Source organism: Vidua chalybeata, chromosome 9 (genome assembly GCF_026979565.1).
Source record: "Vidua chalybeata isolate OUT-0048 chromosome 9, bVidCha1 merged haplotype, whole genome shotgun sequence".
In the NCBI taxonomy this organism is placed as follows: domain Eukaryota; kingdom Metazoa; phylum Chordata; class Aves; order Passeriformes; family Viduidae; genus Vidua; species Vidua chalybeata.
Window position 1 is genome coordinate 10,465,063 of NC_071538.1, and position 25,607 is coordinate 10,490,669.

The 25,607-nt window shown below is 39.3% G+C and overlaps 1 protein-coding gene across 2 annotated transcripts in view; it reads right to left on the reverse strand.

Moving 5' to 3' along the window:
* ZFYVE9 (zinc finger FYVE-type containing 9) overlaps nucleotides 1-25,607 on the reverse strand; it is a 56,849-nt gene that overhangs the window by 14,545 nt on the left and 16,697 nt on the right. For both annotated transcript variants that reach the window (XM_053950310.1, XM_053950311.1), the window contains exons 3-10: nucleotides 21,519-21,623; nucleotides 18,687-20,740; nucleotides 12,074-12,173; nucleotides 8,332-8,508; nucleotides 7,835-8,004; nucleotides 6,975-7,098; nucleotides 5,707-5,829; nucleotides 4,384-4,539 (exon numbers count right to left, since the gene is read on the reverse strand). In XM_053950310.1, coding sequence (XP_053806285.1) covers nucleotides 4,384-4,539; nucleotides 5,707-5,829; nucleotides 6,975-7,098; nucleotides 7,835-8,004; nucleotides 8,332-8,508; nucleotides 12,074-12,173; nucleotides 18,687-20,740; nucleotides 21,519-21,588 — 2,974 coding nt within the window. In that variant the 5' untranslated portion in view covers nucleotides 21,589-21,623. The remainder of the gene's footprint in view (nucleotides 1-4,383; nucleotides 4,540-5,706; nucleotides 5,830-6,974; nucleotides 7,099-7,834; nucleotides 8,005-8,331; nucleotides 8,509-12,073; nucleotides 12,174-18,686; nucleotides 20,741-21,518; nucleotides 21,624-25,607) is intronic.

A 25,607-nucleotide genomic window follows, 5' to 3' on the forward strand; every position in this document is an offset into this window, starting at 1 on the left:
AATTTTTCAGCCAACAGAAACGTGGAAAAAACCCTCAGAGTTGAATCTGCAACTCAGTTGCTCAGCCCTTTCCTTCCATAAGCCACAGCATCATAAATTACTCCTTCTGACACAAGCAGCTTGCACAGTGCAAGATCCAAGAGGCTGCCACCACTTTAACAGGACAAATTACTGGGATTAGGTAGCTGTGCTGCAATTCATTATTTATAACTGCTCAAGAGCTTGGATGTGGACAGCATGGGAAGAAGCAAGTGTTATTCTACACACTTCTTTAGTGCCCTTTTCAGTCAGCACAACCAAGTCAAAAAGCTTCTTTGGGCTTGTCCCTCAAACATTTCTGGCCTGACCAGGGGCTGTCAGTCTTTCCTGCCCTGTCTCTGAAGGTGATTCCAAGCCAAGGCCTCACCAAGAAGTTGCTATTCCCAGCCTGACATTGTCAAACCAAACCCACTGCACCATTACACATTTTAAGCACAGAACTGTTTGAGAGGCTTGTAGAGAAAGTGTAGGCGTCAGAAAAACCTTCAAAAATAACTATCCTTTGAAAAAGCATGTAATTTAATTTAAAACATATCACAACTTCCTTTTTAATGAGGCAATTTCAGAGTGAGCAGAAAGGTGCCTTTCCATATATTAAGTTCCAGCACCTGACATCAGACAACTGACATTATTTAGGAAGTGCTTTCAGTGTGCATGATGCATCTAAAGCAGTTCTGCGGGAGGTCAGTACTTATTCTCTTCTCAATTACACTGGGTTATCCTTGACTTTAAATCTTAAGCATCCCTACAAAGTTCTCCAGAAAAAAAAGATGCTTTTATCCATAGTGTTTTGAATTCTTCACTTAGATATCTTTCCATGATGAACAATGTGCTTTGTATAGCAGTTTGGCAATCCCTTCTGGCCTCAAAATAGTCTATACCAGGAAAGGTAGATGGGGGGAAAAAAAAGATTCCTGCATTTGTTTATTGCCCTCAATGTGTGGTGAAGCCAGTTAGGTACTTTTACCAAAAAACAGTGAGGTTAAATTCTTAATGTATGCTTCCTATCTTTTGGTTAATGCCAGGTTACAAAAAGGTAATGGCATCCAGACTCAGGCAAGGCATTTATTTGTGGCTAGGGGAAGTCCATCCAGCCTCATTCCACTGCCATCCTGAACAGCCAGGAACTGCCATGTACCAAACTCTGCTGGCATCCTGAAAACCCCAGCACCCCAGTCCTGCAGCAGGAGATGCAAAGCAATATTCACCTGTGAACAATCTTGCCAGATGGATTTTCTTCAAGAGCAACTGAGCACATTTCCTTTGGAAAAGGAACACAAACCAAATCACTCCAAGAGCCACAAAGAGCCACAGAAGAGCCAAGACCATGAATGTACCTTGATGCCCCAACACATCTGTTGCAGATGCCAACACTGAGAAAAACCTCCAATATCAGCTCCATATTCAAAGTTCTGGTCACAGTCAGCATCTCTTTATTGAAACACATCAGAAAGTAATTTGGAAAGAACTTACTCCTATTGCCAAGGGCCATAATGCTTCACTTACATCCAGCGAGAGCAGCAGCTGCCAGCATCCAAAACTTTCTCAGGCTACTCTGTGGCAGTGTTCCTAACATCACTCACTCACCTCATATGAAGTCTGATTTTGTCTCCACCTTTCTACAGACCAATTGCAGGGGTGTATTACTTGGTTAACCTGTTCTCTGTTCAGAACATCTACATGGGCTTCTTTACAGATCTACTATTAACTACCACCACATTTAATTAAAACCACGCTGGGTAAAAAATGCAAAAACTGTGTCTGGGATAGACCCACGGTCACAAGGAATATCCCCAAAAACCAGGGTGACCACAAAGCCATTTCAGGCAGTTGCCAGATTTACATTTCCACTACAAACCTAACAGTAGCTTTTATTGTGTTCCAGCACAGAACTGATGCACTAGGGCATCTCTGGCAGCACTACATTAACACATGCAACTGCCTCAAATGCCTACTCATTCAGATGGACAGAAGTCCTCATTTTCCCATTCACTGCCAGGCCTACAGCCAACAGACAAGGATAATCATGGGATTACTACTACAGCAGTGCAACTACTACCACCACAACAGAAATCATTAGCTTTCAATTTCAAAACAAGAAAAGCAACACAGCAGGAAGCTTGATGACAGAGGGGCCAGAGGAAAAGTAAAGGATGAAAAGTTGCCTTAACTGACTTTATTTTTTTATAACTTGCATGCATACAGCCTACAGTGAAAAAGATAATTTTTTCCTTCAAAATCTCTCTGCTACCATCCTACCAGAGCCAGCCTGCAAACAACACCCAGCACAGAGGGCAGGACTCTGCCTCCAGAACAAGTCAGCGCCTCAGGAAAGCAGAAACATCTGGGAAGAGGCACGAGTACATACAAGTACTTTGTGCTTCTAGGCCTGAGCACAGAATTCAAGCTCCTAAATTCATGTGACTCATGGAGAAATCATTTGCTATGGATTGGGCTTTAATCCAACAAACAAAAAGGGATGCTGTGTTTTCCCACTGAAAACAAGACCAAGAAATCTAAAATCACTTCAAAGCAATATCAACAGCATAAAAAGTAATTCTTGTTTCCATTCCAATAAAAAGTACAGTATGTGCCTTTTTATTTTATTACTGTTTTTAAGAAAACTTATACTAAAGGAAATAAATAAAAACCAGAATTTATTTCAGTTTCCTGATACAGAATATATTTAAGCCGATGCATTATATAAGGAAAAATGAAATGGCGAGGCAGGCTGTTAAATAGTCTCTAAATTCTACTGGGAATTCTTGTTTGCTCTAAATGTCTAAATCATCTCATTGCCAGGAGAGGTGCAGTACCTCTGAAATGAACAGCTTGGAAAGCACGGCTCCACCTCCAAGAGCAGAACTGCTAACCACTTCCAAGGGATTACAGACACCCAACTGAAACCCCTACAGCATCACCTCCTCTCTGCCTGAATAATGTTTAAAGCAGCCAAGTTACAAATATGCCAACAGATCCTTCTGCCTCTCAACGCGTGCCTTGGAAAGAAAAAAAGGACGGATGTTGAAAGAGCATTCCCAAGTGCTTTGGGAATTCATCAAGGTGCACTACCTACAAAACCTGCAGGCATTAGCAGTAACTGAAGGTGTCTGTCTACTCGTCCTTCATGTCTGAAACACAGCACACTGCAGATCCTACCAAAAGAAAACACACAGTGGAATTCTTCAACAGCGACATTTGGTTTCTGATTAAGAATTTTACAATACTAAGCAGCTCTTTGCACCAATGGAATTGTAGGATATCAAATTACTACCACTACAGTACTAAAAAAGGAATTACAAATACATTATGTAGGAGTTATAAATTATGTATTTCTTTTGTGTAATTATACAGAACTTCATAGCAATATACACACCAAGCTAGATTTATATCTGCAATATACATATATACACATTTATATACACATGCTTGTCATTTTTCATATCTATCTCCCTCTGAATAACATCATTATAAGACAAAGAAAATGAATTGAGGTTTAGAACAGTAATTGTTTGCCATGCACACAAGATCCATTATGACATGAGATAATAATTCTGAACCTGGCAACCTCTCTGGACAAGCTGACCTTTATTGTACAAAGATATTTTAGGAAACAAGTATCTTTCATTATTTTATTAAAGTACTGGATTCAATCACTCCAAAGGCATTACGAATGATAAGCAGAACCTCCTGTAAATGTATTTTCAGCATATAACCTTAATGTGATCCAATTTTACCTCTGGAAAACAAGCTTTATCTTCTGATGAGTGGAACCAAATACTTGCATATTTCCTTATGCAAGGATTTTTGAATTCTAAGGTCCAACAATAATACCTAGAAGTGGAAGCCTATTTACTTAGTAAATGCAAAATGTGCAATGATTTATATAAAAATCTTGCAATCAAAGATACAAAAATTCAAAATTCAGGGATGATTTCTGAAATGCTCTACAGTTCATTCTAGGCACACATATACACATATTATTTTAAAATATAAACAGGATCTCCATAATGTAGTAACAGACACAGGCAGTATGAGAATCAAACTTCTGAACTACCCGGTCAGGAGATATTGAACATACTATCCACAAGAATTCTCAACATTTTCATTCTGGCTGGAAGACCTTCGGAGCAGCTCCCCAGGTTAGCAGCATTTTATCTGCTGAGATGACTAGAACACTGGATTCTAACAACCAACAACTCATCCCCCTATCAGCTTTGATCCTTATTCTCTTTTACTTCTTTTTTTTTTTTTTTTTTTTTTTTCAAAAAGAGCCATCTGCTGTGACAAAAATGTATCTGACCCTGTATGATTTTTAACATTTTTAACAGAGAGCATTCCTACCTGCTAAGGCATCCCGGTAAAGTTGCACAAAATGGTTAAAGATATCCTTAGGCAAACATTTCTCATCAGGCAAACACTGCAGGAGAATGACGATCTCCGACTGCCCCACGGCGTGCATGCCTTTCGTGGTGAAACACCAGCACTTCCTGTTCACATCTGCACAGATGCAAACATGGATCAGCAGAGCAGAATTGCAAGAAGGATGCCTAAATTTCACTGCAGGAAGACAGCTCTTGCAAGGAGCAGTTTTACAGCACGTATTGTTGTGTGATCTGTCACACAGAAAAATTACGTCCTACATCTGTTACCGTGAGGGCAAGCACATCCAAAACAAGAGCAGCTCAGTAATTCCCAGTTTACAGCTAAGGAAGAGCCAGAGTATTACAGCTCCCAGTCAGATCTTGGGATTAACACCACAGAACAGACTTTTAGCAGTTTCTGTATTCAAATGAAAGGACAGGATTTAAATGTCAATGAAGGAGCCTGGGAACAGGCTAGGCTGTTGGCTGTGTGTACCATGATCCTGACAGCTAAAACAGTTTCCAGCAGTGATATCTTCTTTAATATATGGAGAGCTGGATGTCAGGTGTCTCCATGAGACCTCACTGTGGTGTTCTGCTTCACAGGGATGATAGCAATGATACGTGCTTTAAGCTTCATTTCTTGAGAATATTAAGTTATTGAAATAAAATCTGTGTCTATAATATATTACTTTTTAATACATATGTAAAACATTGTACTGCAATCCAAGAGATGCTGAAAAGTTTATAAACAACTTATTAATACAAAACTGTCCTTCCCAATTTCTCCATCATGTTTCTATCCGGTAGAGACCAGCTGAGGAACTGCCATGAGAAGCCATCCGTGTGCCTCCCCACTCCTCCCTCAGCACAGGTACACACAGGCATGGGACAGAAAGGGACAGAAGAGGTGCACAGGGGCATGGAACCTCTGCATTATTATGGGATCCCATCTGCTTTTTCCAGAATAGGATGACAGGGGAATAAGTGAGGCAACCAAAGGAAAATGGGTGATAAAATACCCTGCCCTGCTAAGTTCTACAGGACACACTGATCTCCAAACCTGAGACTGGAGGCTCTATCAGTCCAGTTTATATTTTCTACATAAAATTATCTCTACTGATACCTAAATCACCAGAAAAGGGCCTTTTGACATTTAACTTAATATGGCTCAATACAAAGTTTTCAACCTGTACACTTCTTCTGACTCTCCTACCAAATAAAAATGCTGCTATTCCTACTAATAATCTAGATAACATTCCCCTTCTCAAAGACTAAGACTTATTTAATAATAAACACTTACAATTTACTATTTTTACCATGGACAGCAAATTAGCATTTAAAACAAATACTAGAGGGTCAGGGCCACCATCCTCCAGCTGCTGCATGACAGAGATCTGAGAAGGTCTCTCTTCCACAGCATAGTCTACGAAAGAAACAAACACAATGAAATCCATAAATTACTGGTATGGATTCTACATTATAATCAGATAACCCCAATTCAAATTATTTTTACTGTTTTGACCTTTTAGACAAAAATTTATTTAATTATTGCTGGTTTAAGTGATTGTTTCCTAGACTGGTATTTTCAAACTTCAACAGATTTATGAGAAAGCCTTGGTACATCCTTTAGAAAGGTGCATCTTGTTTCAGAAAAATAACTATTTTTCAGTATCAACTAGAGGAGAAAATTGAAATCAAATTGAAAAGTGTGTCACAACGTCAACTGAAATCCCAAATTACTAAGAAGTTAAGAATTGTTATTTAAATCACAGCAAGGCTGAAGGGCATCAGTCCTGGACTACCATAAACAGATAACACAGGATGGAACAGATCTGAAATTAAATACTGCTCACATTTTGGTTTTGACACTATCCTGAAATAAAAGGTTACTTCCAGCTTAATATTAGAAATGCACTGTGTCAGCAAAATATCTAATAGGAATAAAACAAGCAAGAGAGAGAAAATAAGTTAATTCCAGGAATGTATTAAAGGACGTCATGAATCAGACTGTGGAAAGCGACTTCACATAAACAAATACACATTTTCTAATCTTTTCAAAATTAGTTTTTAATTTTCTGAAGCCTCCTTGATTTGGATTCTTTATAAGGGGATATCACAATTACTAAAAGCTATACTGTGGGCCAAGATGTGCAACACTGTTGTTGAATGCAGTGCCTGGGGATGCCTCAGACACAGCCCATGTTCCAACAGAATTTCAGAGAAGGGAATCATGAATATTCATAAGGCTAATTAAAACCTATCTCTGTTTGAAACATTCCCCACAGTCTGATTAGTAAAGAAATTAGCACATGTTTCTGGATTGCAGTTAATTTCTTGCTTCATGTTTTACTTGTTACAGGAATTTCATTGCAAGGTGGGGCTCTTCCTGGATACAAATAGGGACCAATTGTGCAAAGGAGTGGCCCAACATTTACCCATGAGCTCTTACTGAGAATTCCTTCCAATATTCAACACACTGCCAGCATCTTATTTTTAAAATAAACACAGTAGCCACTAGGTTATTGCATCTGGTAAGCATAAAAGCTGGCTGCCAAATTATACCCTCACCTCCTTTTACTCCAGTGGAGATGAGAATTGGAGGAAGACCATCTTCAGGAATCAGATTCATTGCGCTGCCAACAGGACTGCCAACCTGAGTTATATTTCCCGAGAATACAGAGGCATTATCAGTCTACAAGAAGCAAACAACAAGGAAGGACAACATTAAAACAGTAATAGTGATAAAAATGTAAGAGCTGGCTGGATAAAGTATTATAGATGTAGGTGAAGGAGTCCATGTCTGCTGGAGAAACAGAAGCACCAAGTAATTTGGCTCTGTAACAACAGAAGATCATGTGATAACTCCTGGATGTGAACTATTGATAGAAAATCTGCTCAGAGCCTGTACCTCCCTTCTCTAACACTATACATACCCCTTTCTTCACAAAATCTTAATGCTTCTATGTCCATATGAACTTTTTGCAGAGTCTCAATTCCACTTACATGGGGTATGGGGGACTTAACATTGTTAACTTTATCTGCACTTTCCTGCATACATAACTTTGTGACGGAGTACTGTTCTGATCCACACTGATAATCTTATTGTTTCAAACCCCTTACTGACCACGACTCACCTTTTGTAAAGCATATGTTACACAAATATCCTTCACACACCAGCTGTACAGCCAAATAGCTGGAAGCCACACAGACAACAAACATTCTTAGTGCTTTGCCCCAAAACTCTTCATTTCATTTAAAAAGATATGGCTGTTTCAGCACTCTGCAAACATTCAAATAAGGACAACACTTGCTATGCAACATACTAAGACAAGCCTGAGCAGATTTCCTACGTCAGTCTTACTGCAGTCACCACAGCAACTCACAGACCACTCACAACACAGGATTTTGAATGCCAAACACTCCCTTACTTCTGCTGATGAAGTGTTGTTGGCCATGGGCTTTGATGGATCATGAGACACTGCTAAGGTTCCCGTGGAAGTTGTCCCAGCCACTGTTAGCTTTGCTGCATCGGCAACTTCTCCATTGGGTAAAATCCCATCAGCAAACCAAACACGCCTTTGTTCTCTAGGCTGAGCCACTGCAGAGAACGTAAAAAACCAGCATTTAACATCTCACAGCAACACTGGCTAGGAAATTGGAAAATCTGAGTATAAAACAGCAAAACAGAAAAAATAAACATAAAAACATGGACTGGAAGGAACTTAGGACATCGCCTAGTGCATTCCCTATGGCAGCATCACGTACAGACACAAACCACAGTCTACATGTCCTGAAAAACCTGATGTCCCTGCTGAGGGCAGGAATAGCACACTGGCATTAGCCGTTACTTGGAATGGATGAAATGCAGATATTCTTCCTAAATTCTTACAACAGGTAAACTGAAGGAAAAAGGACGTGCTCTTACCTTCTGCTCCAGGGTGCTTCAGAACTCCCACAGGTACCATGACAGTGGGAGGTGGGGAGCTCAGGGCACCCGAGGCCTGAGCCTGCTGCAAAGGAGGGATAGTAGAACAGTATTCAGCAGGATTGTTAGGGTTAGGGCTCTGGCTTGAGGCACTCATCATGTTCTCCCAGGCTTGAGCTAAAGCAAACAAAGAACAAGAGCCATGAACACAGAGGAAGATACCTAACAGTCCAAAACACTGTGTTAAGTTCTCAGCTGTTGCCACCTCCCAAAGACCATTCCCTCCATGTAACACAGGAGACTGCAATTAAGCAAGAAAAGCACAAGGAGAAGCTGTACTGGCCCTGTGCAATAAAAATATCAGTCCATAGAGAAGTATTTTCTGAAAAGGGTTAAAATATACTTTGACTTGAGTGATGCTTAGTTCTTCATGCTTCATTTTGTTTCTTCTTCAAAGATTTAATTGAAAACAGTCAGTGTGTACATAAATATATATATATATATATATATATATATATATATATATCACAATGCATGGAGAAATAGACATTTTTACTACAAATGTTTCATAACCCACAAAATACTTGAGCAGATTTAGCTTTCATTTATGACAAAAAGCACCCTGCATTTCTTTGTGTCCAGGGCAGTTGTGTATCGATCAACAACTTTTATTCTTAACTGTAAAAAAACCCTTATGCTACTAACTTGGAAGGCATGACTTGAGCCTCAATTCAGTTGGCCAAAAAATAACACATAAATCTTCTCTGTTAACAACATCTATCATAGGAAAATATCCTTCAGTGAGTAAACCAGACTATCTCCACAGTGCTACTTCTTTTTCACCTCTAAGGGAGGCTTGTAGCAAGATGCCAAAAAATTCGTATGTGTGTTTGCACCCACAACCATATTAGTGTGTTAAAAATAAATGCATTTTTTGAGTCAGGCATAAATATCATGGCACCTAAGCTCTCAGAGCATGTACGTCCCTGGGCTCCTTCAGCTGCAAGTTGTTAGAAAACCAAGGTGGAAATAACAAGACCAAAAAAAAAGGCCAAACAGAACTCAACAGAACATAAACCCTCCTGCTTCCCCCATCAACCTGCAAAACCAATAGTCAGTGAAAAAGGTATTGGCTTTCCAGTTGAGAATATTACTTGAACCGAAGCACTTTTTGAACAGCAATTCTATACCAGTTATAATAAAAGTCCTGAAAGAAGAAAGTATTAAAAATGCACAAAGTTACATATCCAGGGCTCCTTTATTAGAAAAGTAAAAGAGCATTCTTAAAGCCTTCTTTAAATGGAGCAAAGTGCCAAGTCAGCACATCTACCAACTGAAAATACACTAAAAATAGCATTAGAAACTGATGAAACACATAGCCTGGCCATGGAAACATGTCAGAAAACACATAACCCTCCCCTCACAACCCAGTCAAACACAAACAAGGTTCTGAGCAATCAAGTGAAATAATAACTGCTTTTACAGTTCCTACCCCTGCTTCCAGGTCTTGCAAAGATTAATGCTTAACCTGCTGCATTGACAGGGACAAAAGCCCCAAAAGCTGCACTGACAAAGAAACTGGACGATCAGGAGGGGTGGGATGCACTCAGGTTACAGGTGAACTAACCCAAAGCATCACCACGAAGCACTGCAGCAGGGACAGGAACAGAGGGAGACAGGGCAAGCACAGCACTGGCCTGGAAGGAACCAGGCACTGGTGTCACTGTTTGCTGCCATTAATGTGCATCTGCCCTGGCAACAGGACAGAGAGGCTTTCAAACGAAATCATTATAATATGATCAGTTTTATTATGTCTTTTTAAAACAACACTTTTGTTTCAACAAAATATTTACACATTCTTCCCTTCCCCCAGATGAAAATTAATCCTACTCATCACGACAGAGCCAGCTATCTTTTGCTAAATGAATTTGTAATTCCTTGTTCTTGTACACCTTGAAATGTGTTCATTTCTCCATCTCAAAATATAACAGTTTAGAATCGCTTCAGCATCATTACTGGGACTAGTTTATAATTTCTAGATATGATAACTTACAATTTCCTGTCACCTTACACATTTGGCCTAGAGTAAAGAATTATTAATAATTAAAACCTACCACTGCACACCAATTAATGCTTAGTATCTTTAAAACGTTCCATCTTTTTGAAATGTTTTGAGAAAATTATATTCCTATTTAATAACAGATACTGTCTACTCATTTTATATTTTCATCTCAAGACTAAGCACTCAGTTACTTTCAACCAAACCTGAACCAATACTCAATGTCTTTGGAGAAAAAATATACAGCTATGACCTTAAGTTTAGTGTTTTAGTTTAGATGTTCAACGAAGTAAGAGATCTTTCTGAAAACAGACAAAATAATCCACTATGCAGTAATATGCAAAGATAATGCCAAAATTACATTGTGTGATGCTGACACAAACCACAATTTTCCTAACTAATTCTTGGTTAGAATCTTTGCTGGAAGTCTCCAAAGTTTAGCTAAACAATTGCAACAATGGAGATTCCACGATAAACCATCCTGATAATTACAATACAGTAATCCTAACAGTTAAAAGTTTGCATTCAGAGCCTGAATTTCTCTGACTTCTCATTCTACCTTTTACATGTTAGAATGCACCTGTCAGACCTTCCTCTACCACTGAACTCACTTCTGGCATCAAGTTTCAGTAATCCATATATATATTTATACCACCCCAGGACCAAGACACCCATTCACTTTCCCACTAATAAGCCAAAATTCCTGGAATTTCTCACAATGAGACAGGTTATCTCATGAATTAAGCACCCACATGGGTCCTCTCTCGACCTAATCCAATTTCTCAGCTTTCTCAATTCAAGACAGAAGAACTGAACATTGAGTCTTCCAGCAGTAGCTGTCTCAGTGCCATGGGCATAACTCAGCTGGACAGATCATCATCCAGAGGTAACTGTGTGGGAAGTTCTGGAGATTTTCACAGGCCCCAAGAGAGTGCTCTCTGTTTCCCCATATTTATAGCACAGCTCTGAAGTGTTAATACAGTAAAGAACAACACACAAAATACATTCCGCAGCCTGCCGGTCAAAACCAGTTTTTCCTTACACCAAGCAGAGGTGATAGAACTTCCTTTCAGTTCTACATGTGAACTTCAGAACTACGTGGGACCTCTCTCCTGTGTCCCATGTTCTCACCACGCTTTTAGCCACAACACCACCCTGGGTTTGACACTCTCCAGGAATGTGTGAATGTAACCATCTAAGCTCAGCCATCCACATTTGGGGACCTGTATTTAGACAAGAGCTCCTACTCTAGCACCAAGGAGTTAAGAAGAGGAGTTGGATTAATTTGTGGGTAAATACTACTTTCCCAATCTCCTATAGTGCATGATCTAGAACATGCACAATTGCATTACTCTACTCTTTGTTATTCCATCTAAATGGAATAACAGGTTATCTACTCAGGCAACAAGAGATACAGAGTACACTTCTGAATCAACCCCAAAGTCACAGTTTTTGCAATCCTGGTAGAGCGCTCCCAAATGAAAGCTTTCAAACTCACTGCAACCTTACCAGTTTTTCTACTCTTCACAGGGATCCCATGCCAGCCTCTCAAAGCACCTTTACTGTTTTAGAATACTTACCCATACAAATGAAGTATTTTGATATTTTTCTTTTTAAATGCCCTCACTGCAGTTCCACACAAAGGCAGTGAGGTGCCACATCTTGGATTCCCTGCCCACTCACCATTCATCAGCACTGAGTGGCAGATCACACACACTCTGGCTTCCTTTCGGTCCATGTACAGCAGCTTGCACTTCAGGCTACAGCACGCGGCACAAAACACCTGGAACACAGGGGAAACTCCTCAAGGGTGTGCACAAATATAGGACAAACTGATGGACCTGGACAACTGAGTGTCTGCAAAGCTCTTGAAATACAAAATACAGAGATAAAAAAATCAGTATTTTCCCATTAAAGCCACAGTACCTACCCAGGGTGCCTGTACTACTAATCCTGATGATTATTTTGTGGAACACATAAACACATTTTGTCCTGATAGTGCACTGTGGCGTTTTTGTTTGGCATAAATGACAATGGGGGTAATAAATACCTACCACATTAAAATCCCTCGCAGAATTAACAATTTGGGAATTACCTTCAGTCTTAGAAAAAGCATGAGTACTTCCTAGAATTAAATAGCAATTCAATGCACAAGTATTCCATATATGTAAGAGACTGCTATGGCAGAGAGTAATTCAAACTTAATTAATTAATTATTTGCAGCAGTACAGTTCATCTACATGGAATTGGACGCCAGAAGGAATTTTTGGACATCAGGAGGAATTTCTTCACAGAAGGGGTGATTAAACGTTGGAATGGGCTGCTCAGAGAGGTGCTGGAGTCACTGTCCTCGGAGGTGTTTAATGAAAGACTGGATGTGGCACTTGGTGGCACGGTCTGGTTGACAAGGCAGTGATCAGTCACCAGACAAGACCAGACTTGATGACCTCAAGAGGTTTTTTCCAACCTAAATAATTCTGTGATTCTGATAGCAACTCCAGCTGTTTAATCTCTTCATATCTAGCAAGCTATTCCTTGGTTGAGGAGGAACAGTGATTATCAAAATGCTTTAAGTGTTAAACATATAAACCAAGACATTTAAGAAAGCTGAATGACATTAGTACTGCAAGAAAATCTTGCTCCATTTCTATAAAAAAGCTCATTTTCACATGAATACAAACACCACAGTATCACAACAGTAGGGAGAACTCAGGAACTGCATTCTGGGCACCCTGGCTGCTAAAGGGGCTGGGGCAAAGCCCAGGGAGCACAAAGTGCTGTGGAGATGCAGGTGCAATGCTGGTCCCTCTCCCCTGAAACAGCTCTAAAAACTCCCCAGCCCTGGGCAGGAAACATTCCTGAGGCTTCCTCCAGACAAGCAAAACCATCAAACATGAGCATGGCTTGTGCACCAACACACGCTTGCATGCAGATATGATCCTACAGTAGCAACTGCCTTCTCACAATCCTGCAGAACACATGCCCTTAATGATTTCTTTTTTGTTTAAAATAACTATATTGTCTTTATGAAAAAAACCAAAAAAAACCAGTAGTTCCTCAGGATTATTTTTCAGGTGATGTGAAGATAGTGATGAACATCCACTTCCTGCAGAGAGGTAATGCCAGGAGATCACTCAGGAGACCTAGAAACAGCAGCAGCTGCCTAACAAATGAGTTCAGATATCAAGAGAGAATTTCAAAATTTAATTATGGGTGGATATTATCTCTGCAATTCACTATGCATTATTATGATCTATTACGCTTTCTAAATTAAAAAAAAATATTCCATCACTCCAGCAGCATTATTTCTGAAATACAGACAAGAAGCTACACAGGATTGTTATATATAAATGTGTTTAAGCCTCATTAAATTTTAACCAAGTTAAAGATCACACCAAATTAGGACTACTTTGCAGCCTGTTACTTGGAGGTTTTAAGTGGCAAGTGTTCAAAGTAAGCAAATACAGGTTCTGAGCTAAACACAAGAGTTGAAAATCAAATGTGCAGAAAGCTCAGCTTTGTCTCATTAGAACCAATGTTTTCTAATTATGACAACTCAAACATTTCAAAACCAAAATATAATTAAGCATACACTGGAATTTTAATGCAAAAATAAAATCCACCCTTTCACATATGTGAAAATCTTTTAAAAAAACAAAGTAAATATATTTGAAAAATCTGATTTCTGCACTTACATCTTAACCCAATTTACAAGTATTCTAGGAAATATTTATAACAACATCACAGCATATTTTAGAGACATTTGACATCATTTCAGTTCTCTGGGCAAAACTTCCAGTCAAAAGTTCATTCAGTATTGAACATGGAAAAATCAATGTCAACCATAAATGAAGGCCCAACACAAATTAATATCTAATTTAGGAACCTTTTTCAAACAACACATTCATAAAAGCTCCCAAATGCAATGATTTAAATATTAAAAGAGAAAACAGAAGCAATGACAGAACATATCCGCTTCCTCTCTCAGGCTGCATCAGCCTTGAGCAGCAGTAATGCAGAGAACACAATCCAGCACAACTGACAAGTCAGACTTGTTATTAACAGTCACCAAGTCATTATCTCAGTACATCATGCTATAAAAAAAAACAACAGAGCAGTGTCAAAACAAGTTTTTATGTTACTAGGGTTTTCAGGTTCCCTAGGAGTTGTTAAAGTATTAGTTGTTAGTGGGAATTGCTGATTTTTAAATATTTTAGTAGAAAAATATCATTTTGGTTCTCTAAAAAAGATTGCATACAAATTTTCTGGTTTTCCTATCAAGGACGACTATTTAATCTGACAATAGAAGGTACATAAATATATAACATATAATTTATGAATGTGTTCACACACATTCATCAGGTTCTTTATTTTAACTCAAAATTTACTCTAAGTGTATTACTTTCTGTCAATCCAAATGGTGCATATCATCCATTAACTTTGCAATTATTACCCTGAAATTAAAAACCCAAACTTCCCAGTTGCCACTCAACTATTTTTAAATGCAGTGTTTATTCCCAAATGAAACCGATACATTCACCCCTACCAAAATGATTTGTCATGATGTTAATAAAGCTTAACAAGAAACTGTTGTGCTAAAGCTTGTGTTCAAAATATTTAATCCTATGACTTCCCCTAGAAACAAATAACTGCAAGGGCTGAAGATGTTGTCTCCCTAATTCTTTTAGTGAGGTTCAGACATTTAACAGTGGAAGCATCCCTGTGGTTCAGTAGTTACCTACACCACATATGGTCTGGGTTCCTTCGATGAAGCTTCCACTACTGAAACCAGAAGAGTTTTTAGCTTCTAGATCTGTTCTCTAAGGAATGGCTTTACTAGTGAAGTTTTCAACTGCTCTGGGGCTGGTGACCAGAAAGCAGGAGCAGACAGCTGAGAACTGGGATTTCTCAAGTCACTGCAGCCACATTCATCAGAACTTCTCTGTCTAAGCTTTGTTCTCTCTCTGCCCAGAATCGTTACAGGAATTAAGGGCTGTAAAGCAATATGCAGTAAGTGCTAAGTATTATTTGACTTACACTGATCCTTAGCATTTATTAATGAGTCCTTTTGGCCACATCTTTTGGCTGTACTTGTGCAAATTTGGCCCAGACAAACATTTGCTAACAGAAGTTTCTGAAAACAATGCATTCTAAGTCTACTGAGTAGAGGGATTTTTTATTTTATCAATTTCCCACATATATTTAAAAAAAATATCACCGGCACTGGCAGTTCTTCTCAAGGTTTGTCAGAAGAATGTAAAAAGAAAAAAACACATAGAAATTTTTAGCCTTGTTCCATCATTGTGTGTTTTATCCATTTACAGACACTTTAATTTTCTGCATTCATTTGTGCTACTCAGGGCTTCATTACAGAAAAGCAATTAAATCCAAGCAATAAACTTGTTTAAAACACAAAAATAAGTAGAAAATTTTACTGCACATGAAAACCGAAGTCATATTTGTCCAACTTAAAAAAAAACCAACCTAAATAGCATTATAAGTTAACATATCAAAGCTAAAATCATGGACATTAACTTCCAGGCCTTACAGATTCTCCTCAACTGCCATGAGAAGAATGAGGCCCCTGCTGTAAACCAAAAGTACACTGAAGGCAGGCATGAGCTTTATGTGATGCTCATTGATCATCTGTGGTTACTGGCCCCACATCAGGGCTTCCATTGCAACCAAGCTGCTGCAGGATGGGCTGAGCCAACTGCAAGTCCTGGAGCAGCGCACAAGGAATGTCAGCTCACCTTTTCAAAGGGTCCTGCTGTCGTGGGTTGATAAGGAAGTGAGTTTTCTCAGGAAGTTGGGGCCAAGTCAATCAGTGGTCAGATTTGACTGTTGACACCTGGTGTGACTACTGAAGACATTGGACATGCCTCTGAGAACACAGGGGGTTAAAAGCAGAGAACTCCCAGGGGAACTTTCTCTTTTGGTTCCGGTCAGAGTGCAGACCTGCCCTGCCCAGCCACGGGCTGCGTGGGGGAGGGGAAGCCATGCGGCCTGGGAGAGGTAGGCCAGGGGCTGAAGGGACTGGAACCGGGCTGGACAGAAGGGTGGAGAACAACTGAGATGTCTTTGTTCTCCCCCCAGAGGGAAAGAGAGAGAGCGAGCCTGTTCCACCTGGAAATTTGGTATCATGTGCAGTAGGCCGGCAGAGGAGAAAGAGAAGGGGAGGGGGAAGGTGCCCAGCTGTGAGTTCTGAGCAGCCAAGATTTAGTCCTGGGAGCCTGAGACTTTTAACCCTTTCCTGGATAAAGAAAGCTTTGTGAAACATTAATCTTCCTTGATCTGAAAGAGAAGAGACCTGAGGACCTGAGATGTTAGAAGAAGAAATCTACGTGGGAGGAGATGATGGAGTGGCCTTGGCTGGACTTTTCTTGTATAGCCATAGACTGAACCAATTTCTCCTGCAAGAGAGACTGCATTTTTAGGGGGATGCAATGGTTTGAGCCAAGAGAGTGACCAGCTGCAGTGATTGCATGTGCAGGAGTGGAGTGAACAGAGAAAAGTTGAGGGTGTGGTGGTGCCCTCTGTCTTCAGGGAAGAAAAATATCTCTGTTGTTGAGCCCCTTGGCTCCAGGAGAGGAGAAAATGGGGGGGACTGTTGTCCCAAAAATGAGAAACTGTTGTTCTTTGGTACTTGGCGAAGCATCCTTAAAGAAACCCTGGGAGCAGTCTCGGTCCATGCACAGTGGTGAGAGCACTGTACATGGAAGGAGGATGTCACCATGGCAGATTTTCTCCGGGCGGTGCCATGTGTGACATGGAAACAGAAGAGATTGCAATTGTGTTTCCTGGGGGAGTCTGTGGTACAAGAGAGACTCCTCTCTCCCTTGATGAACTTAGAATTGATTATCTGAGGGTGGTAACTTGGTCGAGAGTCCAAGGTTTTGTCTCAATGTGCTTTGGTGGAAATTGGGTGGGGGGAGGAATGTTTTGGAAGGTTTTCATTCTGAATTCTGTGTGTGTCTTTTAGTATAGTTGTAGGTTAATAAAGTTTTTTTCTTTGTTTCTAAGCTTGAGCCTGCTCTGCTCTGTTTCTGGTCGCATCTCACTGCACTCATTTGAGAAAAACATATTTTCATGGGTGCACTGGCATTGTGCCAGCACCAAACCATGACGCCTGGGAAAGACTGCTCAGCATTTCTCCAGTGAGAGGCTGAGTGCTGTGCATTCTGGTTCCTAAAGGGACAAAAGGGACACGTGTTCCATCTCACAGGAGCAAGCCTGGGGGTTCTGCTGGGCTGCTTCCAGAACCAGCTGGCGTAAGGGTTTGAGCTTTCCTGACACATTTGCTTCTTTTAGGTCCTTTATCCACATCATTCTGCTTTCCCTGCACTCTTCTGGTAGCAAAAATTATCACCCATAGCAGCCAGGTGTTTTAATCAACTTCAGAAACCTTTGAATGAGGCCTAAATTAACTGAAGTTATTTTTATTCTACTTCTTGTTGATTTTAGTATTTCTTTTTACAATATTCATTAATAGCTAATTGACAAGAGTGTTAGTTTACTGCTTTTGAATCATCATCATTTTCTCCCCGAGTTCCTGCTTAGGTCACTGACATGTATTTCAGTAAAAGTTATTTGGAATACTTTACAGGTTAATAATTTACAATAAAATCATTACATAAGAATTTGAGTTCACCTAGGTGGCACATACATAAAATGTTAAAACACTCAACAATGAAGTATTTCTTCCACAACAAAAAGTGATACAGAAATTATGCTTCAGTTGTCTTCATTATGACATTTCTCACCATGTGGACATACACCAGGTTACAGTTAACTGTTTTTTTTTTCCCCAAGAGCAAATGTATGTTTAAAAACATGTTAATACTATTTAAAATAATGTAAGCAATATGAGAATAGTAAAGAAAACCGAGAAGAACTCAGCTGTGTAAACCAGCAGGAATGCCAGCAATCCAACAGCCCACTCCCAATGCACAAGTTTGTTTCAGTAACTTTAATGGGATTATTGATGCAGTAATTTCTGTAAAGCAGTTTCCTGCACTAAGTCATTTTATAAAAGTTCTGACACAAACCCAAGGATCATTGCAATCAACAAATACAACTGCTCATTTAGACTAATAACAATTAGTTATTCTTTACTAGCACCCTAAATAGATCAGAGCTCAGAAATTCCCATTTTTGCTTCACGCAGACACAGCTTTTTAGGAAGCGATGTCACAGGTAACTATATCCAGTAGCTTAGCAAGCCCTCTGATGTGCTTGTCGTGCAGTACCAGGGAAAAAAGCGTGCTTTGAGCTTATTCACAAAATATGAACTTACCTTCCCACAGGCTCTGCAATGGTGCCTTCTTTTGGTGAATGTAAATCTGGCCTCACATTTCATACAGTTTGGTGCTTGAGAGTCTGGAACCCACACTGGAGCCACCTCACCCAAAGTCGTAAAAGGCTTTCTGGCTGGAGCTCCAAACTGACCAGCTCTGAGATCATTATCTGGACTATCTGGGGCTACTGCAAGGCACGAACTATTAGAGACTCCAGATTCATACTCGTCCAAATGTTCCCCATTAGAACCAGTACCAGAGGCATTTGAAGATGTTTCACCAGGAAACGTGTCTGCTGTATCCCCTAACTGTGTCTTACCAAAGACATTTTTGTTTTTACTATTACCTCCACAATTTGGGGGAATAACATCATTTTGTAAGTGGTCCGATAATGGCTTCGGAATCTGCAGTTTCAGATTTGTGGGTTGCTTAGGTCTTGCACCACCAAAAGGAACACTGTATTGCTGGTTAGTCACTGGTTTTGGTGAAGTCTGCCCTTGCATGGATGAAACCTGACTACAAAGATGCAAATAATTTTTCTTTATGTGGTCACCAGTGCTGTTTAAAATAAGACCACTCCCTTCTGTGGCCTCATTTCCTCTCTGTTCATAAACATTAGTATAACATTCTGACTTGCTCTCCTCAATCTCCTTTTCCTCTGTTACCGAGTCTTCCTTGGAGGGTAAAGTCTTTGGAACATGAGCAACAACTGGGTTCTGCATTCCATAGGAATCACAACCATTAGACAGAGAGCTTGCTGCTGATGTAGCCATCACATCAGAGAGACTGGATCCTCCAAGCTCATCTGTACCAGACCCTTTTAAGTCTATGCCTACCTCCAATACCCCATCTTCATCTTCTTTGCTATTCCCACATGCATCATCAGGCTGTTTGGTCTGCAAAAGTCTTTCATTCTCTCCTAGAGTTTGTTTATTATTCATCTCATTCAACTTTGTCAGCTCCCAATTAGTCATCTCCTGAGATTCAGCGTAACATTCTGCCATGCTGCGCAATTCCGTTGTGCCAAGATTTTTATCACATTCAATCACTTCACCTTCAGTGGCACCAACATCCTCTGCAACACATTCCTCGTAATTGCTACTTCCAGCCACGTTAGGTTGACAGGTCTCGGTGAGCCCAGATAGCCTAGACTGCAACTGCTGGGTTGTTTCCTGTTCTACAATTAAGCTTCCACTACTGGAACCAGAAGAGTTTTTAGCTTCTAGATCTGTTCTCTGAGGAATGGCTTTACTAGTGAAATTTTCAACTGACGCACAATTTTCTTGCATTTTAGCAGTACCATCAACTGGTCTCTGTAAGAGAGTCACTGCATTGATCCCTGCAGTTGTAGCTTCTGAAAACAGCAAATCTTTATTCACATTAAAATCCTCCTTTAATCGAGAGGAGGGGCATGCAGCAGTCAGGCTTTCAGATGAAGCATTAATTAAATGACTTACAGAGTCATCTTCAGTGCCCAGCCTGTTTACCTGCTTTTCTGTATCAATGTCCTTTTCTGTGGATCCATTTACAGTAACGCTAAACTGGTCACTCTGTTGGTTTTCATTATCCAGTGTAAAGCTAATAGAGTCCATTAGGGACTGACTGCTGTAACTTGCACAATCCACCACATCACCACTTTGTAGTGTTCTGTCACAGTTGTGCATGACTGCCACCACTAGCACATTTTTCTCCTCTGGCAAGCAAGCTGTATTTCCACATTTCTTTTCTCCTGCTTCCACTGAGTTACACTGATCATCCTGATTATTACTTCTTTTAATCAACTGATCATCTGCTGCTGCCTGATCATCAATCCACATGACTGGGGTCTCTGGGCTTATGCTAAAATCCTTTCCATTAGCACAGCGATCCCCTCCTCCTGTTGGTGTAGTCACTGAGTGGGACAAGGAGAAAGATTTTAATCTCTGCTGACATTCATTAGGAGTTGTAGCTTCATTCACGCTGGCCACAGCCGAGTTGAATGACAGGCGACGAGAAGGCGGATCTAGAATCTGATTCCACTTTGCACCCAGCAGAGTAGATGAAACAGCGGCATCTGAAAAAGGGTTTAAACAACAAAACTTACTGCCATATTAAAGCTACAGGTTCTTTTAATCCTGCTGCATTAGAATGTCCCAAATAGAAATGCAGAAGTGTTCAAATATGGGCACAAAAATGAAGCTCACCTGCCATAACCAACATCCTTGTCAACCATTAGTAGTGTCATTCCATAATGTTTTTAGAACTCAAGAAGTTTAGAGCTACCCCAATTAGTATCAGGTTGAATTTGCAAAAGCAGCTTTAAAGTATTGATTAATATATTTTAGACAGCTAGAAGTGCCTGAAAATATTCTCACCCCCATAAAATGAACAGTTCAACTTCCTTGACAGCAAAGAATTAGCAATTAGACTAGGAAAAAATTTAGTGCTTTGAACATGATAACCTTCATTATATGATTTATGTGACCTAATAAAACATTTCTGCAAAAGAAGCTTAAAATAAGTTTTGCCTGATTTGTTTAAAATAAATGATTTAAATATTGCTACTGAGATTAAGCTTCACAAAACCTTTCACCAGAAGTGTATGGCACATTTGCTATTAAAAGAGTAAGAAATTTTACAAAGGTAAACAAGATGAATGGAAGCAGAAAAGAATGCTACTAAGAAATGCTGAAGACATACCATGCAAAATTAACAGGTGTTTTTTGTAAATTCTGAGATTAATTTGCAACTCAAACCCACAAAGGGTATCACAGATCTCCCCCTCTTCTACACTGTCCTCTGTAGAAGACATCTGATGTGCATCTACAATCCTCTTCAAAATGATAACTCACCTTCGTTTTGCTCAAATTCATCTAAAACCTTATCGAGGTTATATGCCTCTGCTTGGAAATAGTTCTCCATTTGTCAGGGAACGACCACCAGATCCTTGTCTAAACCTGCCAGAGAACAAATTACAATCAGATGCTTAACCTTCAGTCAGCAGTGCTCCCTTACATATTGTCCTGATTTAAGGGGAAAAGTCCTTTGTAAATCAATTCTTACGTAAATCAGAAGTATTTTCCAGGAATAAAAATAATTTGTGTGCTTAAACTTGCTTCATTCAGATTAACAACTTCCCCAAACTTGCTTTGGATTTTATTACCTCCAGTCTCTCACATTAATGTGTCTGGCTATCAGGATCACCATAATGGTAAGAGCAAAACTGCTGTCACACCAGTCAAAAAAAAAAAAAAAAAAAGGTCTAGAGAAACCAGAAAGGCCAACTAAAAAATCTGAAGACTTGACTTTCAGATCTGTGCTACCACCAATTAGTTCATGTGGCTTTGAACAAGGAGTTTAAACTCCCTATGCTACTGATTTTTTAATGTACCATAGGCTAGCAGTACTCTGTGTCAGTCCTCATTCCTCTCGAGATGCTTCAAAGATTCATACTTGTAAAAGTTGTTAAGGGACTTAATGGGTGTTACTTGAATTGTGCTGTCTCTTAAAATGTCTACTTTAATAATCCTTGTTTCCCTGAAAGGCAGCCACTGGAAATCTAGCAAAATGCACAGAAGTAAATAGTATCACCAAGAGATAATGCTCTCAGGCTAGAAAAGAAGATGACAAGAGAGAAATGAGGGGGGGGGAAAAGCCAAAACCAAAGCAAAAAACCTAACCCTGAATCATTACATAACTATCTTCACATAAAAAGTAATATTTTGCCCTAACAGCAGTAACATGGACGCCTCACTACCAAAGTCTTGTAGCAAAAAGACACCCTGGTTCATATTTGCCTAACATTCACTACCAGCAGAGACATCTTCAGTGGGAAATGTGTGCCATAACCTATAAACCACAGAGACCTTGACTTGATCTGTTCTCTGAACATCATCCAAAACACCTTTATTCTCTTCAGAGTTGGCTTTCACTGTTGTGAAATAAGGCAATGGAGGAGGAGAGGGTAAGAACCTTGTTTTGCAGCATAAAGCAGTGTTAGACCTGACAGCTCAATTAAAAACCTGTTTTTTTTCCACCAGAGATACAACACATTAGACAAAGTTTCCAATTTAAAGCAATACTTTACCATTATCCCCACAGTATCTGGATTTGAGGAAAAGGTCAACCACCTTTATTTCCATTACTACAACATTCTGTATTTACAAATTCACGAATTATAAATATTTACGGGTTTGTATTTCTTATGGGCAATAGCTGCAGTTAGGTTATTGATAGGAAAGGACTGTGCATTAAAGTATCACAAAATGCAGAGTTCAAGTTTTCAAGGTCAACTTAAAATTTGATACATGGTTGTTTTAAAAGGATCATGATACAACATAAATACATTGCTATTTAATATAATTACACTAAGGCACGTGTGAAGATATACATAGAAGCTAGTTTTAAAGAAAATTAATCTAATATGCATCAACAGAAAGAAGACCATTTGCAAAATAATTCCAAGATAAACTACACTTGTCATCTGACATACTCCTAGATTTGTCCACTGTTCTGGAATTTTAGATTAACTCCTTCTGCCAGGAAAACAGATGATTTGCCATATCATTTATTGTGCACAGATGCACACATCATAACATAAGCAATGGAAAAGCTGCCCACCTTGATTACCAGCTGCATTTCAGGAGTCTCAGAAAGTAGAACTCTTTCGTACAAAATACCAGTTGATTTCACATCCATTTATAATATATTAATTTACATTATAATGATAACATTGCTCCTAGGAAACAATTGATGAAGACATGTATAATTATTTCTAGGCAAAGTCCTGCTACTAAAGTCAATGATGCAAAGAGTATTTTTCAGCGAGGCACTGCAAGACTGAAAAATGTCATAACAAATTTTTGTGCTCATGAGTTCCACTGAAGAAAGAAAAGACCTTTTATATCACTATTGTTATTTCACTCACTGATGTACCAGGATATATGGAGAACCTTTTATTTTTAAGCTCACAGTCACTAAGCTGACAGCCACTCTAAATGAGATCTCATTGTCTGTTGCAGTAGGTATTTCTCAGAAAAGGTCAGCTGCAAATCTTTACGTCTAATATCTAAAATTATTATTATTATATAAAAGAACACAACAACCCCCCAACCTTTTCTGCAAGTTTCTGCCAAGGGCAAAACACACTGCCAAATCCACAGAAGTCCTTCATGTCCTCTCCTGACAGTAAAGGAGGATGAGTACTTATGTTCCTAACAGATATCAGCAAGGCTTCCTGATTGTCAGCAACTCACATATTTGCCAGTTGAAGATTTAATGCTTCAACTCACTATAGCTAGCAACTCAAGATCAAAATAGAAAATAAAATGCTCTAACACAGCATGCTATAAAAATTGAGGGGCTGTTTTCCCTGTGGTTTAGAGTTTAATTTTATTTTGAATATCTTTATTAAATGCCCAAGCTAAATAAAAAACATATTCTTTTACAGGTCTTTTGAAACTTTTGACTGAATCTCACATATACCACCATAAAAGTCTGGAAGACTTTTAGAATTACTCTAATCCCAAAGTTCCTCTTGGGACAAAGGTTGGCATGACATTTTTTAAAGGATCCTTAATAGTTGAGAAACTGTAGTAGTATTGCTCAAATATCCTGAGTCATGGCATGGAGAGAAGCTGATGAGCAAACACACAACACTTAAGACTCTGGAAAAAGGAGAATAAAAACAGGAGCAAATCAGAAAGACGTTTCAGTGGTAATTTTACCTGTATGCTACCAAAAAGGAGATCCTAAATTACTATATATTGGGATGAACAATATGAAGGAGAGGATCTTGTGTCGCTGCAAGGAAAAGGAAGCACAAACCACCAATGAGTAAAAAACAGGAGATTTTTTTTTTCAAAAATACAGTCCTCCATGCAAAGATTTGGCAGAAAATACTAATTATGGGAAGAAATTTTATGTAAAATTTTATGTTTTATTTGACTCTGTATAAAAAAAAGATTAATACAGTGGTTACTAACCACTGGTATATAAGTCCAGAACTCAAGATCACTTGTTACCCATTGCAGAGTCATCTTCTGTCTTTCAGGGCAAAGAGCTAATTAAAACATGCAGTCTGTCAAATCAGATTATTTTCAAGCTCCTGTTGGATCACACATCATGCATAATTCAGAAAGCATGTTTTACTTCTCAATTTCTTCACAACAACAGCATGGGCTTTCATCTTCATTTCTGAAACTCAGGAACTTACATTCCATGAAGCTTACATGCTTTACTCTCCCTTGATGTCTAAATTTAAAGGTGCATGTACCAGAAATGTGTGTCATTATCTACCCAGAATTACTGCCCTTGTCATCACAGCATTCAGACACAACACAAACTTCAGTCAAATAGTGGAAAGAAGGAGACAAGTACAGGACAGAAAAACCTTCCTTAAAATTAGGTGTTATTCTGAACAGGCTTAGCCTTGGAGACCGCCTCTCAAGAGAGCTCAGATATCCCACATGCCAGTTTGCTCCTGGGAAATGAACTGTACAAGAGACTGGCCTTGTGTTACACCTGCAAAGCAGACACACTTGTATTTGTGTTGGGCTCTATGATAAGGGATTATGTAACCCATGATCCTCTGCAATGCACATCCTAAATTATCTTTGGGATGTTTTCACCACGGGAACTGACAGCCTTTAGTCTTTCTAATTGTCTTTTAATAGTGGATGATCAGCTCATAATCACATTAAAACACTGTAATAAAAAATGCACTGAAAGGAAATAATACTGACATTCAACTATTGGCCTCACAGCAAAGACCTAAAAACCAGAGAGTATGTAAAGAACTAGAATAGGATCTCAGGATTTTCTGTCATGCTGTCCTGTGGAGACAACTCTTTCAATATCAAACTGTGAACCTACACGTTTCAGTAATCTCTTACTACACAAAATGCTCAAATAGTTTATTACAGTCCTCATAAAAAATATGC